At 28.6% G+C, this 13,630-nt stretch overlaps 1 protein-coding gene across 2 annotated transcripts; it reads left to right on the top strand.

Moving 5' to 3' along the window:
• Nucleotides 1–1,809: 1,809 nt before the first annotated feature.
• On the top strand, nt 1,810–8,440 carry LOC100787691 (2-succinylbenzoate--CoA ligase, chloroplastic/peroxisomal). Of its 2 annotated transcripts, XM_003535038.5 has the most exons (10): nt 1,810–2,075; nt 3,215–3,287; nt 3,591–3,756; nt 3,851–3,949; nt 4,567–4,664; nt 4,990–5,183; nt 5,549–5,676; nt 6,561–6,949; nt 7,643–7,848; nt 7,958–8,440. In XM_003535038.5, exons 1-10 carry the CDS (start codon nt 1,840–1,842, stop codon nt 8,085–8,087), a joined length of 1,719 nt encoding a protein of 572 aa, XP_003535086.2. In that variant the 5' UTR covers nt 1,810–1,839; the 3' UTR covers nt 8,088–8,440. The 2 variants fall into 2 exon arrangements, with proteins under 2 accessions (XP_003535086.2, XP_006586839.1); XM_006586776.4 differs by lacking the exon at nt 7,958–8,440 and having other exon boundaries at nt 7,640–7,776.
• Nucleotides 8,441–13,630: the final 5,190 nt, after the last annotated feature.

Here is a 13,630-nt window from a genome sequence, read left to right on the forward strand (position 1 = left end):
TCCTAATAAAATGTTTTCTACTTTTCTATGTCGTGTTTAGACATAATATTCCTTTCATTCCGACTATCCAACGTATCTCACTGGTCTCGGTTCAAATTTATAAAATAAGTTTTTTTAAAATAATTATATTGAAAATATGATTTTAAAAAAAATAAATTGATTATTACACATTTATTTTTAAATACTTATATATTAATAAATTCATTATAACCTATTTATCTAAAAAATCATCAATAAAAATATCTTAAATTATGTAAAAATTTTAAAATAAAATTGATAAATAATAAATAAAATTTTAATAACGGGTACCGAGACCGATATAAAATTGATAATGACATTCTCATTCCCAACACCAATTAAAAAGTTAAATAATCCCCACATCTATACTTAATCAACTTAGATATGATTAACAACAGTCATGATGAATTCACACAAATACTTATATATACAAATTTTGATGCCATGCCAAGTAATGTCTTATCTTTTTATCTCATTATCTTGATAGAATTATTGTAACGTAGAAAAATAAAATTGAAAATAATTCTCACCTTTATATAATTAAAAAAAAACTAACAAAAAAGGGGTTAAAACTAAAATTTTAGTGTTTGAATAAGTATTTTTAATTTTGGAAATACTACAATAATAAAAAATTTGAAAGGTAAATTTCTTAAATTACAGGATGTTATGTTATTAAGCTCGACTATGTTATGAGAGATATTATTCACTAAGGATATTATTAATTTTTGTACTAATTACTTAAAAAAATGTGCTGACAAAAAAACTTAAAAAATGTATTTAAGATCATTTTTAATTAATTAATGCGATACAAATTTTACATTAACAGTATGTCAAAAATACTATAATTATACATTCATCTTTTTATCAAAACTGTCCAAACAATATGAATCATGTCAAAATTACATTTTAAATAAAAGTATTCAGCCATAAACCAATTTTTAGTAAACTCATTTTTAATCAAAATAAAATTTATAAAACTACGATAAATTAATGAAATCAAGTTTACAAACATTAGTTCGTTGTGACACACATTAAGTCTATTAAAATTTTGATGAGAACTAATATATAAACAATGTGTCTTTCAAATAGTTACTAAAAATAATTTATTCTACAAAATACAACAAAAGACTTAATTAAGTAACAGATATTAAAGACGTGACTATGGGTTGAGTTTAGCCATTTAAGGAAACTTCTTTTCTTGGATGATATCGTCGGCAAAATTAAATGCTCAACCTGGTCAAATATAGGTTAGTTCGAGTCATTGTCACAAAATTAAAACAAGTTTGTTTTTTCTAACAAATATTAAAATAAAGGCTAAATTAAAACAAGTTTGTTTTTTCTAACATATATATGTTTTATCCTTATAATTATGTCTAACTTAAGTTTTACTTTTTATATTTTTTTCATAAACACAGACATTCCTTATAAAAGGAAAAGATAAAAATTGATACTCAGTAATAAACCAAAATAAGTACCAAAAATAAATTTCATAAATAAATAGAGAAACAAAAGTAGTACTATAATTTAACCAAAACAAAAGCTTAAATTTTTTTTATAAAACCAAAATTTTCTTTAGACCAATAAAATGGGTACATAGGTAACTACGTAGTAAGTCCTAACGAACATCTGACACATTCATCAATGTTAGAACTTAGAAGTATGAAAAGAAAATACAATAGAATCGAGAAATTTTTGACCTACCAATAGAAAGGTGACACATGGTGATACTGATGATAAGCATATGACAAATTAGTGTATAAGGAGATAAGAAAGCTAAGGTCCAAACAAGTAATAATTTCTCTTAATTAGGAGAACACTAACATGCATTTAATTCAAACAACTCCTCACTTTCATTTCATGGCTAACTATTCCCACTCTCATATCTGCCAATGTCTGAGTGGCTTGCTGAACTTCCGGCGACATTTTTCAGTCATAATTGCCGAAAAGCGCCACAAGACCGGCCAAGAGTTGGCGGAGGAAGTGTTGTCCTTGGCACAAGGCCTACTCCACCTTGGGCTCACACCTGGTCAAGTGGTTGCCATCTCTGCTTACAATAGGTACCTTTTGTTTTGTCTTAGAATTTTCTTTTACAAGTTTTAATGATGAAGTTTATTTAATCAATCATGCATATAAACCACTTTTCTCAATCTTTGAAGCCCCTTGAGTTATCCCTTTAAAAATATATAAATGACTCTATATTATGTTTCAAACAATTTGTTATGAATGTCACCTCGACAAAAATAAGTAATTTAATGTGGTTCTTAAGTCATGAAACTCATTTAATTAATAGTAATATATTTTAAAAATTATAAGATTGATTTGATAGTTAAAGAAAATTAAGAAAGAGATTGTCATTTATCAATAAAAAAAACTGTAATACATCTTGTTATAAAATTAAATTATTTCATATTAAAAGAATATGAGGGGTGGAACTTTATGTACTTTCTTTTCTGGAGCAAGTACAACATTTGGTTATGCTTCTCTTCTAGTTTCAATTTCCTCCCCCGGTTCCCTTCCGGTGCTATGTGCTGAGAGTTTGAGATGATGATGATGTGGGCACACGAGTCTTTCCTAATTAAGGTCAAACAAAGCAATAAATTTATAATGTGAAATGTCTACAACTACAAATACAATTTTTTCCAACTTCTGATTCTTTTTATAGTTTTTCAAACTTCTGATTGACATTTTTTATTATTTTTTGTTGAACCTGAAAACAAAAGAGGAGCCGACTTATTTATTGAGAATGGTATCAGATTGTACTTGATAATGAAACAATATTAAAAAAATCAATAGGTGTACTGTATTGCTTCTTATCCTTGTCTATAATGGAATGTTTTCGAGATAGGTATATGTATTTATGTCTTACGAGCAATTTCACCTGCATTTTTTTTTCTCTCTGTTAATGCAAAGACTCTGTAATTTAAAATATTAAAATGCTTATTCATGTCTTCCTTGTTTCTTAATATTTCTTATGGGCTTACCCAACTCCCCTAAGAGGCAGTAACTCCCTTGCAACAAATATTGTTGTACTAAGAGAGTGAGAAGTACATGAAATTGTAAACTGTGAAGTAAGGATTTGTTGTTGTTGTGTAATCTATAAACACATGATCCTATCCTATGAAACAATCTAGTTATTGCTAGTTCATCAATGATTTTATGGATGATAGATAAAGTTTTTTTTTTTTTCTTTTTTCAGTGAAAGGTATCTGGAGTGGTTATTAGCCATTGCATTTGTTGGAGGAATAGCTGCTCCTCTGAACTATCGCTGGGTGAGTAATTTTTCTGTAGACTAGATTGCATATCTTTGGCCTTAGTATTTCTTTTGACAAACACCATCATAAAACCATCTTCATGCTAATATGGCATTTTAGAGCCATGTTCAATTGACCTCCTCCTCATTCATTTTGCACATAATTACTCTAGCTCACCACACACCACTTCCTATTTACCTTAATATGTTTTCAGCCTTCTTGTTTTTGTTATTTCATCTAGACATTGTCTTTTCCCACAAACTATATATTTCATATACTTATCATAATAAAGTTATGCTTAACAAGTATTTTCTCCTGCAGAGTTTTGAAGAGGCAAGATTAGCAATCAATGCAGTGAACCCATTGATGTTAGTGACTGATGAGAGCAGTTACGCAAGGTACTCAAAACTCCAGCAAAATGATGTTCCATCTCTGAAGTGGCATATTTTGTTGGATTCCCCTTCCTCGGATTTTACTAAGTGGAATGGTATGAACATTATACACCATTGTAAAAATTATACACGAAACCTTTTTTTTCCCTTGAACGATTCTTGTAACTCACTGCTTTTACTTCTTTGCAGTGTTAACTGCTGAAATGCTTAAGAGGCATCCTGTAAAACTTCTACCATTTGACTACTCCTGGGCGCCTGAAGGCGCTGTCATAATATGCTTTACTTCAGGTTCAAGATTCTCAGTCAGTTTACTCCATTTCCATACTATCTCAAACTATGCACGTGTAATGAATTAATTTGCAAGCTAGATTGAATAATTTACTGGGTCAAATATTTGTTAAAATAGAATTTATATGATTGTTGAAAGTAACTAATGGATGCAATATTTGTTCCCTTTAAGATATAGAAACTTCTTTAACTGAGAGGAATTTACATTTTAAGGTTGATTTATGCGTGCTATGTGAATAAATGTAATGGAGCTGATTGACTTTTTAAGGTACTAAATGAAAAAAAGAGCTGTAAGATTTTAAGTTAAAGTTTGTTCAATAAACTTAAAAATTGTGGCCAATTTGATTTTAGTTCTAGACTTTTAGTAAAAGAAATATTCAATGTTTCCAAAATTTCTGTTTACATGCTAGTTGAAGATAAATGTTTTTGAAAGGCTAGTTGCAAATAATTAGGAGTTTGAAATATATGATTTAAGGAGGTTGCTTTCAACGCCACTGGCATGACTTTTTAGTACTAGTGTATGTGCTACTGTTTAAATATTACTATATGGGTGTTTATTTTTAATCACATATATCTCCTCTTTTTGTTTCCTGAAATTGTTGTGTTCTTGACTCAAGGAACTACGGGAAAGCCTAAGGGAGTCACCCTTAGTCATGGAGCTTTGATCATACAATCCCTAGCCAAGATTGCCATAGTTGGCTACAATGAGGATGATGTATGTCATTCTGTGTTACACAAGGCTATCAATATTAAGATTTTGGATTTGGCTCCTCTTAAGTGAGCAAAGATAAAGTAAGCAATTTCAATCATTGATGAGAAACTCAATTATTGATATCACATTCATGATTTGTTAAGTATGTGCACGTAATATTGATTGTTAATTTTCTCATCAAAGACTGAGATTCTCACTTTACATTCTAAAGTGATTTGCTCATCTCGGATCCCAAGATTTTACAGGCGTGCAAGTTACATGGTAAATCCAGCTGAAACAGCTGAAGGATAATTAAGTTCTCCATGTTATGCCATTTGTTCTGTAACAGGTCTATCTGCATACTGCTCCATTATTCCATATTGGTGGCTTGTCATCTGCCATGACCATGCTTATGGTTGGAGGTTGCCATGTCTTGATGCCAAAGTTTGATGCAGAATCCGCTGTTGATGCCATAGAGCAATATGCGGTGACATCTTTTATCACAGTTCCTGCAATAATGGCTAGTCTGATTTCTATAATTAGGTATATTCCAGTGTCAAATAGGAACTAAACTTTGTCCTTTTTCTGTAACAAAGATTATCACATTATATTTTATCTAAGAGCAATTTAATTTATAAAATAAATTATTGCTAAATTAGCATTCCAATAATTTACCTACTGTAAAACGAAATATTATTTTACCTGCTCAACATATTTCATCACTGTTATCACAGGCTTACTATTTTATACTAAACAATGTCCTAAAGTTGTCATTTTTGTGGGGCAAACTCTGTCTTCTGTGTAAATGTTTTGTTCTCTTACCTTATGTAAAAACCAAGTATCAGAGTTTAGAAATATGTTGTTTTACAATTATTCTTAGTCTTCATTTGACGTTTTAATATATTTAGGCACAAAGAGACCTGGCAAGGGGGAGACACTGTCAAGAAAATTCTTAATGGGGGTGGAAGCCTCTCACATGAGCTCATCAAGGACACTAGCATATTCTTCCACAAAGCTAAACTTATTTCAGCTTATGGTAGGTCTCTCTTATCCCAATGTTGGCTAAAAGAAACTTTATTGACTAATTTTAGATTGTAAAAGCTTACATGTGAAATCACATATACACGAACATATTTTTACATGTAAGTGCTTTTAGGTTGACAGATAGTTTAATCCACAAAATAAGAATAAGAAAACCTGTGCAACTAGCTGAAGAAAAAGATATAAGTAGACATCTAAAGAGAGAGCTGATAAAGAAATACTGGAGAAGAAAGAAAAGGAAGAAAAGAACTTTGAGGGAATTGCCAAATTTGTATCCAACAATCAATAACATAATGAGAAGAAGTAATTTGCAACAGGACCTATGAATAAACAAATTGGAGACATGCTTCAAGTGATCAGTTCAACTGTGAAATGATTGAACGAACCATATTGGAAGCCAAAATCAAATGATATCCTTAATTTCTTATTAAGAGATTAAAGCAAGTCACTGATTATTGAAAGACCTATTAATTAGATGTGCCTAGAAACTGAAATCCTTTGCACCTGTTCCCACTACTTTAATTCCTTCTTTTATTAAGATCCTCCTTTATTCTATGTAGTACTAAAAATGTATGGTAAAACAGAAAGCTGGAGAAGATTAGCTTAACAAAGGAAAAAACAAACTAACAAACAGTTTTAAGTCTACATTGAAGAATGTATGTTCCTGCTTTTTTGCTATGACAAGTCAAACATCTTGCCCTTTTCGCCTTTTTATTTTATTTTTATATGTTTACTCAACACAAGTGAAATTTAAAAAGACAAGAATTTAAAAAGTATGAAGACAAGTGAAATTTGACCTTTTTAAAATTTCTGTGTCTTGTGTATAATAGATGGAAATTTACTGGTCTTATAGTTTTTTGTCTGTTTCATTTATCAAAGGGATGACAGAGACATGTTCTTCATTGACATTCCTGACACTCTATGAGCCAATGCATGAAACAACAAGCCAGTCCCTTCAAGCATTTGGTGTGGCAGGATCAAAGCTCATTCACCAGCAACAAGGTGTTTGTGTTGGCAAGGCTGCACCACATATAGAACTAAAGATAAGTGCAGATGCTTCTGGTCACATTGGGAGAATTCTAACTAGAGGACCACATATAATGCTAAGGTATTGGGACCAAACTCTCACAAATCCATTAAATCCGAATAATGAAGCCTGGCTTGACACAGGTGACATTGGATCAATTGATCATTATGGTAATTTGTGGCTCCTTGGTCGAACAAATGGTCGAATCAAGAGTGGTGGGGAGAACATTTACCCTGAAGAGGTAATAGAAGTGTCACTACATGTTGGCCTTATCATAAAGAACAAATTTAAACCAAAAGAACATGCTGCATTACTACAATTTTTATCCTTAAAAAGGGACACATTTTTTCGTACATTATGAATCATAGTTCTCATATCATGAATAAGACACCAACATAATAAAAAAAGGTTAATGGTACTTACCTTGTGATGCCATTGTTTCCTAGTTAATTCGAATCCATTTGAATGCTTCTAAATAAATTTAATTATAGGATAGAGTCTTCCACCTCTTCTTACTCAAACTTTTTAAAGAAAGCGAAAATGAGACCTACCTTTTTCATGAAGTGTTACAACTTACAATTGTTTATTCCTTTCCATTCATGAAGTATCATGCTTATTCAAACTATAAACTTTTATGAAGAGTTGAAATGTTTTCACCCATCACAAATCCATTCAACTATAGGCTATACTTTTCAAGTATGCTCACTGTGTGATGTCCAATATTCATTGATCACAGGATGGATATTTAAAGACAACATTTCAACCAATGTTTTAATAAAATTTCAGACACATACAAGTAATGTAAAACATTTCTACTTTGCATGTCAGAAGTTCATCGTTTCTTGTTTCTTTTGCTCAGTTAAATGCTTATCTTACTTGGTTTATGGTATTTACAACTCCATAGAAGTGTGAATATATTATTTGTTTGAAGTAGGTTGAGGCAATTCTACAACAACATCCAGGGATTGCAAGTGTTGTTGTTGTGGGAATCCCAGATGCTCACCTGACAGAGATGGTAGCAGCATGTATCCAACTAAGGGAAAATTGGCAATGGTCAGAGCAGTTGTCTGCTTCAAATGAAGAGTTTCTCCTATCTAGAAAGAATCTTTATCAATATTGTTTAGAAAATCATTTAAGCAGGTGTTTCTCTAAAATCCATGTTTGTTAAATATGTAAGATACTACTTTGGTTGAGGGAAGCAAATATGTAGCAGTGGATTAGTGCTGATTTCTTTTGATTCTCCTTTCAGGTTTAAGATACCAAAAACGTTTATTGTATGGAGGAAGCCATTTCAACTCACCACGACAGGGAAAATAAGAAGAGACCAAGTCAGAAAAGAAGTTATGTCTCAGCTGCAATCTTTGCATAGTAATCTTTGAATATACCATACTTCCATTGGCCCTTAAACAACCAATGCATGCTTCAACATATGTTTCTTAATGCCAAAGATGAAGAATGGCTTGAATCCATAATACCAATATTGCAATGATTCCTCAGGTATACGGCCTCATGTGAAAATGTTGATCAATTCATTGAGTGACACATTAATTGAGTACAATTTTGTATCTCTGAAAATTTAGTAACCGCACACATTCTTTCTCCCCCTCTCTTGTTCTTATTCTTTATTCAACATGCTGTCTTCTTCGTGTACTTTTTATTTTATGGGCAATGTTAATTGTTAGTTTGTAAGTTTTAGTTAGTGGAAGAAATCGAACCCTAAGTATTTTTCTTCTTTTTTAATCTCTCAACCTATCTTATATCTCTGTCCACTTTGTGTACTAAACATGTGTTAAACACGTGTTTGGTTCAATTTAATTTTAAAGAAATAAATGCTTCTTTTCTTTTAATTACTGAGAAAAAATTAAAAAAAAAAAGTGATTTTATTTCTCACTTTAATTTTTGTCAAACATACGTTATCTTTTAAACCAAAATAATCAAGGATTAAACAAATGTAAATGATTGTGATTTGTGAACGAAGATGTTAGGATGGACTTAGAGAAACCTAAATAAACCCTTAAACCTAAATAGTTAAAGGACTATGTAGGATGGAGTTAGACATATCTTTTACAAATAAATTAAATTAAATTATAGTTTTGGTTATATTTGTTAGAATAACATAATGTTGACACTTGAATAATTATTATTCATTGATTGACATTATTTAGGATTATATAAGTATATTCAAATTTATTTATCATCATGAATGAAAAATATAAATTTTATGTTTATTCTCTTTATAGCTTTAATGGCAGTCTCTTAGAAACTTTACTGCTAAGTGCTAACTTATACTACTATATATGATAGCAGACATTAAACAAGATAAGCATGTATGAGGACAGATTTGATAAATTTTTACGTATTGAAGCTAAATTGAAAATCCGTGACACATACAAGCACCAAAGTATAAATCTTATTTTCATCGATAAATATTAACTTTTGTTAGGAGATTCGAACCGGCGAAATATAAACCTTATTAGTTGCTATTGACAAAAATACAAACACTGCATGGTTCATCGTAGTCGCTTAGTCACTTGAAAAGTTATCCTCATATAATACTAGCACATTGAACCTCGGATTCTGTCATTCTATCACCCAAAAAAGCTTTGTTATCCTCAGAAACAAAAAAAAAAAAAACTTTGGATTCCATAGCACGTTGGATGATGGCACATTGGCACCTCTCGAAAAGTTTGGCATATATTCATGGATTTGCAAAAACGTTGTATGATGGCAACTCTCACGAGGTGCCTTTCAACCTTTTCGGCTTTTCAATTTTTTCCATTCCTTTGCGATTAAGGATAGATTGTGATGGAACACTCCCTGTTAAAAAAATGTAATCCAAAATACTCCAACTTCATCTTCCTATTTAATTTTATAGAAATGTTGAATAAAAAGTAAATACATTAATTTATAACATGTTTGGTTTAAGGAAGGAAGTGAACAAAAATGAAAAGTGTGATAATATGTTAGATACTTGGATTGTTTGGTGTGTGAGCAACTAATAGGAAAGTAAACAAATATGTATATAAAATAATATAAATCTCTTTAAAAAATGAAATGTAACATAGATAAGACTACTTGTGTTTTTTTTTTTAATCTAAAATAACCTTCTTACTTGATTAACTTTTCAATTTTGAAGGAAGTCATCTCTGGATATGACTCTCATCACATGTTTATTTTCTTTTCTTTCTTTGTTAAGGTCCTTTCAAACAATGAAAATAATCATTTTTTTTATAGTTTGCATTCCTTCCTACTAATTAAGGATGTTTGAATTAAAGTTTGAAAACTTTTAGATCTTCTCACCGAAAATCCAAAACATATTCTAAATCTTTTATTCTCCTTTTCACTTAAACAAAAAGACCATTAATGTCAGGAAAGATTTGTAGGAGGGTTTAGATTATTCTAAAAACTACTAGTAACACATTATTTTGAATATACTTCGGTAGTGACTGATATTTAATTTATTAAAATTAATTATTTTTATAAATTTCACTTCTTTATTAAAGGTGTTAGTGGATGGGTTGTGATAAATTGATCTATTTAAATATTCTTGAAATTTGTAAATTTGATACAGTCAATTTTATGAACTCAAAATGACTTGATCAAGACCAAACAACATTTAAGACAATACTTAATTAACCTGACTTGTTGACAAGATATATTAATCTTAACATCATATATAACTAAATCATAGAATTAAAGATTTATGCAATCACAATTAAGTTATACTACATAATTTACAATATAAGATAAATTATATTGATATAATATAATATTAGACAAAACATTATTTATTAAATTAATAAATTATATTATCAATCCATAATTAAAGAATTATGCTTCTTTAAAAGAATATATAATATTAGTTCAGGTTGAGATGACTCAAAGTATAGCATGAAGTTATCCTCAAAATATAAGATATTGTTTCTTAAACACAAACCTATAAAAAGTTCCTTAATCGGGTTAGATTGGTGAGACAAGGCCATGAGCATCCCCACTTCCTACCTAGTAAATCTCTTATAATTTAATAAATTTTAATTAATAGTAATAAACAATATAAAAAAATATTAGATACTATGTTGATAAAATCCTTCTTTCCTTGAAGTTTTTGTAACTATAAATTACATAAATTATATTAATAATTATATTTCATTTTTCTTTGATTTAAAATGATTATTTTTTTTGTGTGAACCAAGGCATTGGGTGAAAATCAATGATTATTTCTTTAATGTATTGAAATCTGTTTAAAGAATTGATATATTTTAATATATGTTTTTTTCCATACACACAAATTATAAATCATACTCATAACCACATGATTAAGAAACAATTGATTAGTTTTTTTTTTACTTTGTGACTTCTTGCACTTTTTTTTTTATAAAAAAACAACACATTTTTTTCTTATTTTTAAATGAAAGTCAAACACAATTTTTTTAAAAATAAAAGTAACAAAAAAAGATATCAATGTACTGTGTAAAAAAAAAACTAAGTGTAGCATCACTAAATTCATAAAAGTTAAACATTTTTTATTATATATAGATGAAAATACGGTGTCATGTATGCACGTGGTATGAGTCGGTCCTGATAATAATAGGTTGATATCATATCACATGTGTTAGGTACAACATGGGACACAACAATTTGTATTGACATAGAATATCTTCTTTAGTGTATAAAGATGAAAATATTTTAAATACTATCATTTGGACCTTATTGTCTAACCCATATTAGGCACGACTTGACTTATATCTAAATTTTTTTAATAACATATGTCAAGTTTGTTTGTAAAGAAAAAACTTATTAAAAAAGCTAAGTTTTAGATCTGGTAAAAAGATTATTAGGAACCGTTTGAATGATTGTGAGTTTTTTATTTTTTATTTTCAAATATATTTTCAAAATAAAATATGTTTGATAAAAATAGAGTTGAGATAATTTTTTTAACTTAATTTTAAAATATTCTTACATTTGTTTTGAAAACAAATAAGAATTATAAATTTAATTTTTAATTTTAAAAAATTACATTCTTATATTTAAAAATGACTCTTAGAAATATCACCACTAATATATTATTATTATTATTATCATTGTCATCATTATTTTGCACATGAATACTATCAATCATAATTGTTACTAGAATTACCACTACCAACAACATTGGTATGTCACCAAAATCAAACCAAAAAATTATTAAGGGATGAAAATTTAACACTTAATAAAAAAGGGGTGAAGAAAAAATAAAGGACATTATTTTCTTTTAAAACTTGAAACGCGAATAGTTAATTTGTTTAAAAAAAATTAAAGGGAAGCAAAAGTAAAAATAGATGTTGAAAAGAAAAAATAATGAAAAATATAAATGTGTGATATTCTCAACCTATAATTGGTGGGTTGTCTCATAAGCAAATAAAATAAAATACATAAAGTGACTATTAGAAGAGGAAGGGCGATGGAAAAAAAAGTTGCCTATAAATGTTAGGAAGTTTTTGCATTTTATGGGGGCGGATACCCCTGTAGTATTGCACTTAGTTTTTTTCTTGACCATCTTTATCATTATTGACATGGTTATGATTATCACTAGGTATTGTTATTGTCATTATCATATTATAAAAATATATTCTTAAATTAATTTTAATATAATTAAAACTAAAAAAAGAAGCTCTTATTTATTTGTTAAAAAACAATACATTATCATTATTTTGTTGAGTTAAATTTTTATTATACTATTTTAAAATTATATACTTATTAACTTACTTAAGAACTTAGACCAATTAAACTAAGTGTGACAATCTTTTCAAATTTTTTATAAAATATAGTATTTCTTTAAATTAGTCCAAACTTTTGGAAAATGAATTTTTTAAATAATACTAATGGTAATCAAACTTTTTTTGTGTTGATGTTGGGTTGAATTAATAAATAATGTGTGACACAATATAATAGTGATAATAAAAAATTATTAAAAAATAGCAATAAGTTAATGATAATGTGATACACTTATTATTAGATCAGATTCAGAATTACATCTTAAAATTCACCAGAAATCAGGCAGTGAAATTTTACTGATTTACCCCTCCAAAAACTTTTTCTCCCAAGTTGGGAATTGAAATTTGAGACATAAGCCAACAGAATGGAACATGAGGATAATGCTGGTGGGCATGATTGTTAAACAAATAATTGCTATGCATGTCTTGTGGGACACTTGATTGGTACGTTGGGATTTCTTAATTTTTTTTTTCTGGTCACCATTTTCTTTGCAATAATTAATTAACAAAATATTTAGTATGCCCTTTCTCTCAACTTGCCTTCTCAAGATAGTATAAAATGGAGCACATCTAATCTAACTACAAACATTTATATACACGATGCATAACTTCTATAATATGATAAAGAACCGTTATCCAATAGAAGTGTAGAACATACTTTCTCATTTCTTCCAAGCATTCTCATAATTAAAATCAAACCTTACTGTGACTTAAGATTGGATTGCCACTTTTTTCATTACTAAAAAAAATATTGATGTATTTAAATTTGTTTAGTATAATTTGAATCACGATAAAAGATTATGATATCAATAACGGAAATATTATTTTCACGATAAACAAAATTATAAAAATGATTATTGAAAGTTAATAAACTATTTTTAGTTAAAATTTTCATTTTATTTTCTACAGTTAATTAATTAGTTAATTATTTTGTTCACAAAGACAACTAGTACAAATAATTTTTATATTTTTTGTGTTTTTATTATAAAATATGATTTTCTTAAAATCAAATGAAACAAATTAGTTTAAAGACATTTTTATCTCTTATATATAAATATAAAACTTATTTTGTATAGTTTACATCTTAAAATAAACTACTTATTCACAATCAGTCTAAACACACTTATTTTCACAACTTAAAGATATTTCAATTGACTTTAAGTATTGAA

This window comes from Glycine max, chromosome 9, assembly GCF_000004515.6.
Source record: "Glycine max cultivar Williams 82 chromosome 9, Glycine_max_v4.0, whole genome shotgun sequence".
NCBI classification, from domain to species: Eukaryota; Viridiplantae; Streptophyta; class Magnoliopsida; order Fabales; family Fabaceae; genus Glycine; species Glycine max.

Coding starts and splice junctions, on each gene's coding strand:
- LOC100787691 (XM_003535038.5), top strand. CDS start 1,840: ATGCATTTAATTCAAACAACTCCTCACTTTCATTTCATGGCTAACTAT. Junction 2,076..3,214: donor GCCATCTCTGCTTACAATAG/GTACCTTTTGTT, acceptor TTCTTTTTTCAG/TGAAAGGTATCTGGAGTGGT. Junction 6,950..7,642: donor AGAACATTTACCCTGAAGAG/GTAATAGAAGTG, acceptor TGTTTGAAGTAG/GTTGAGGCAATTCTACAACA.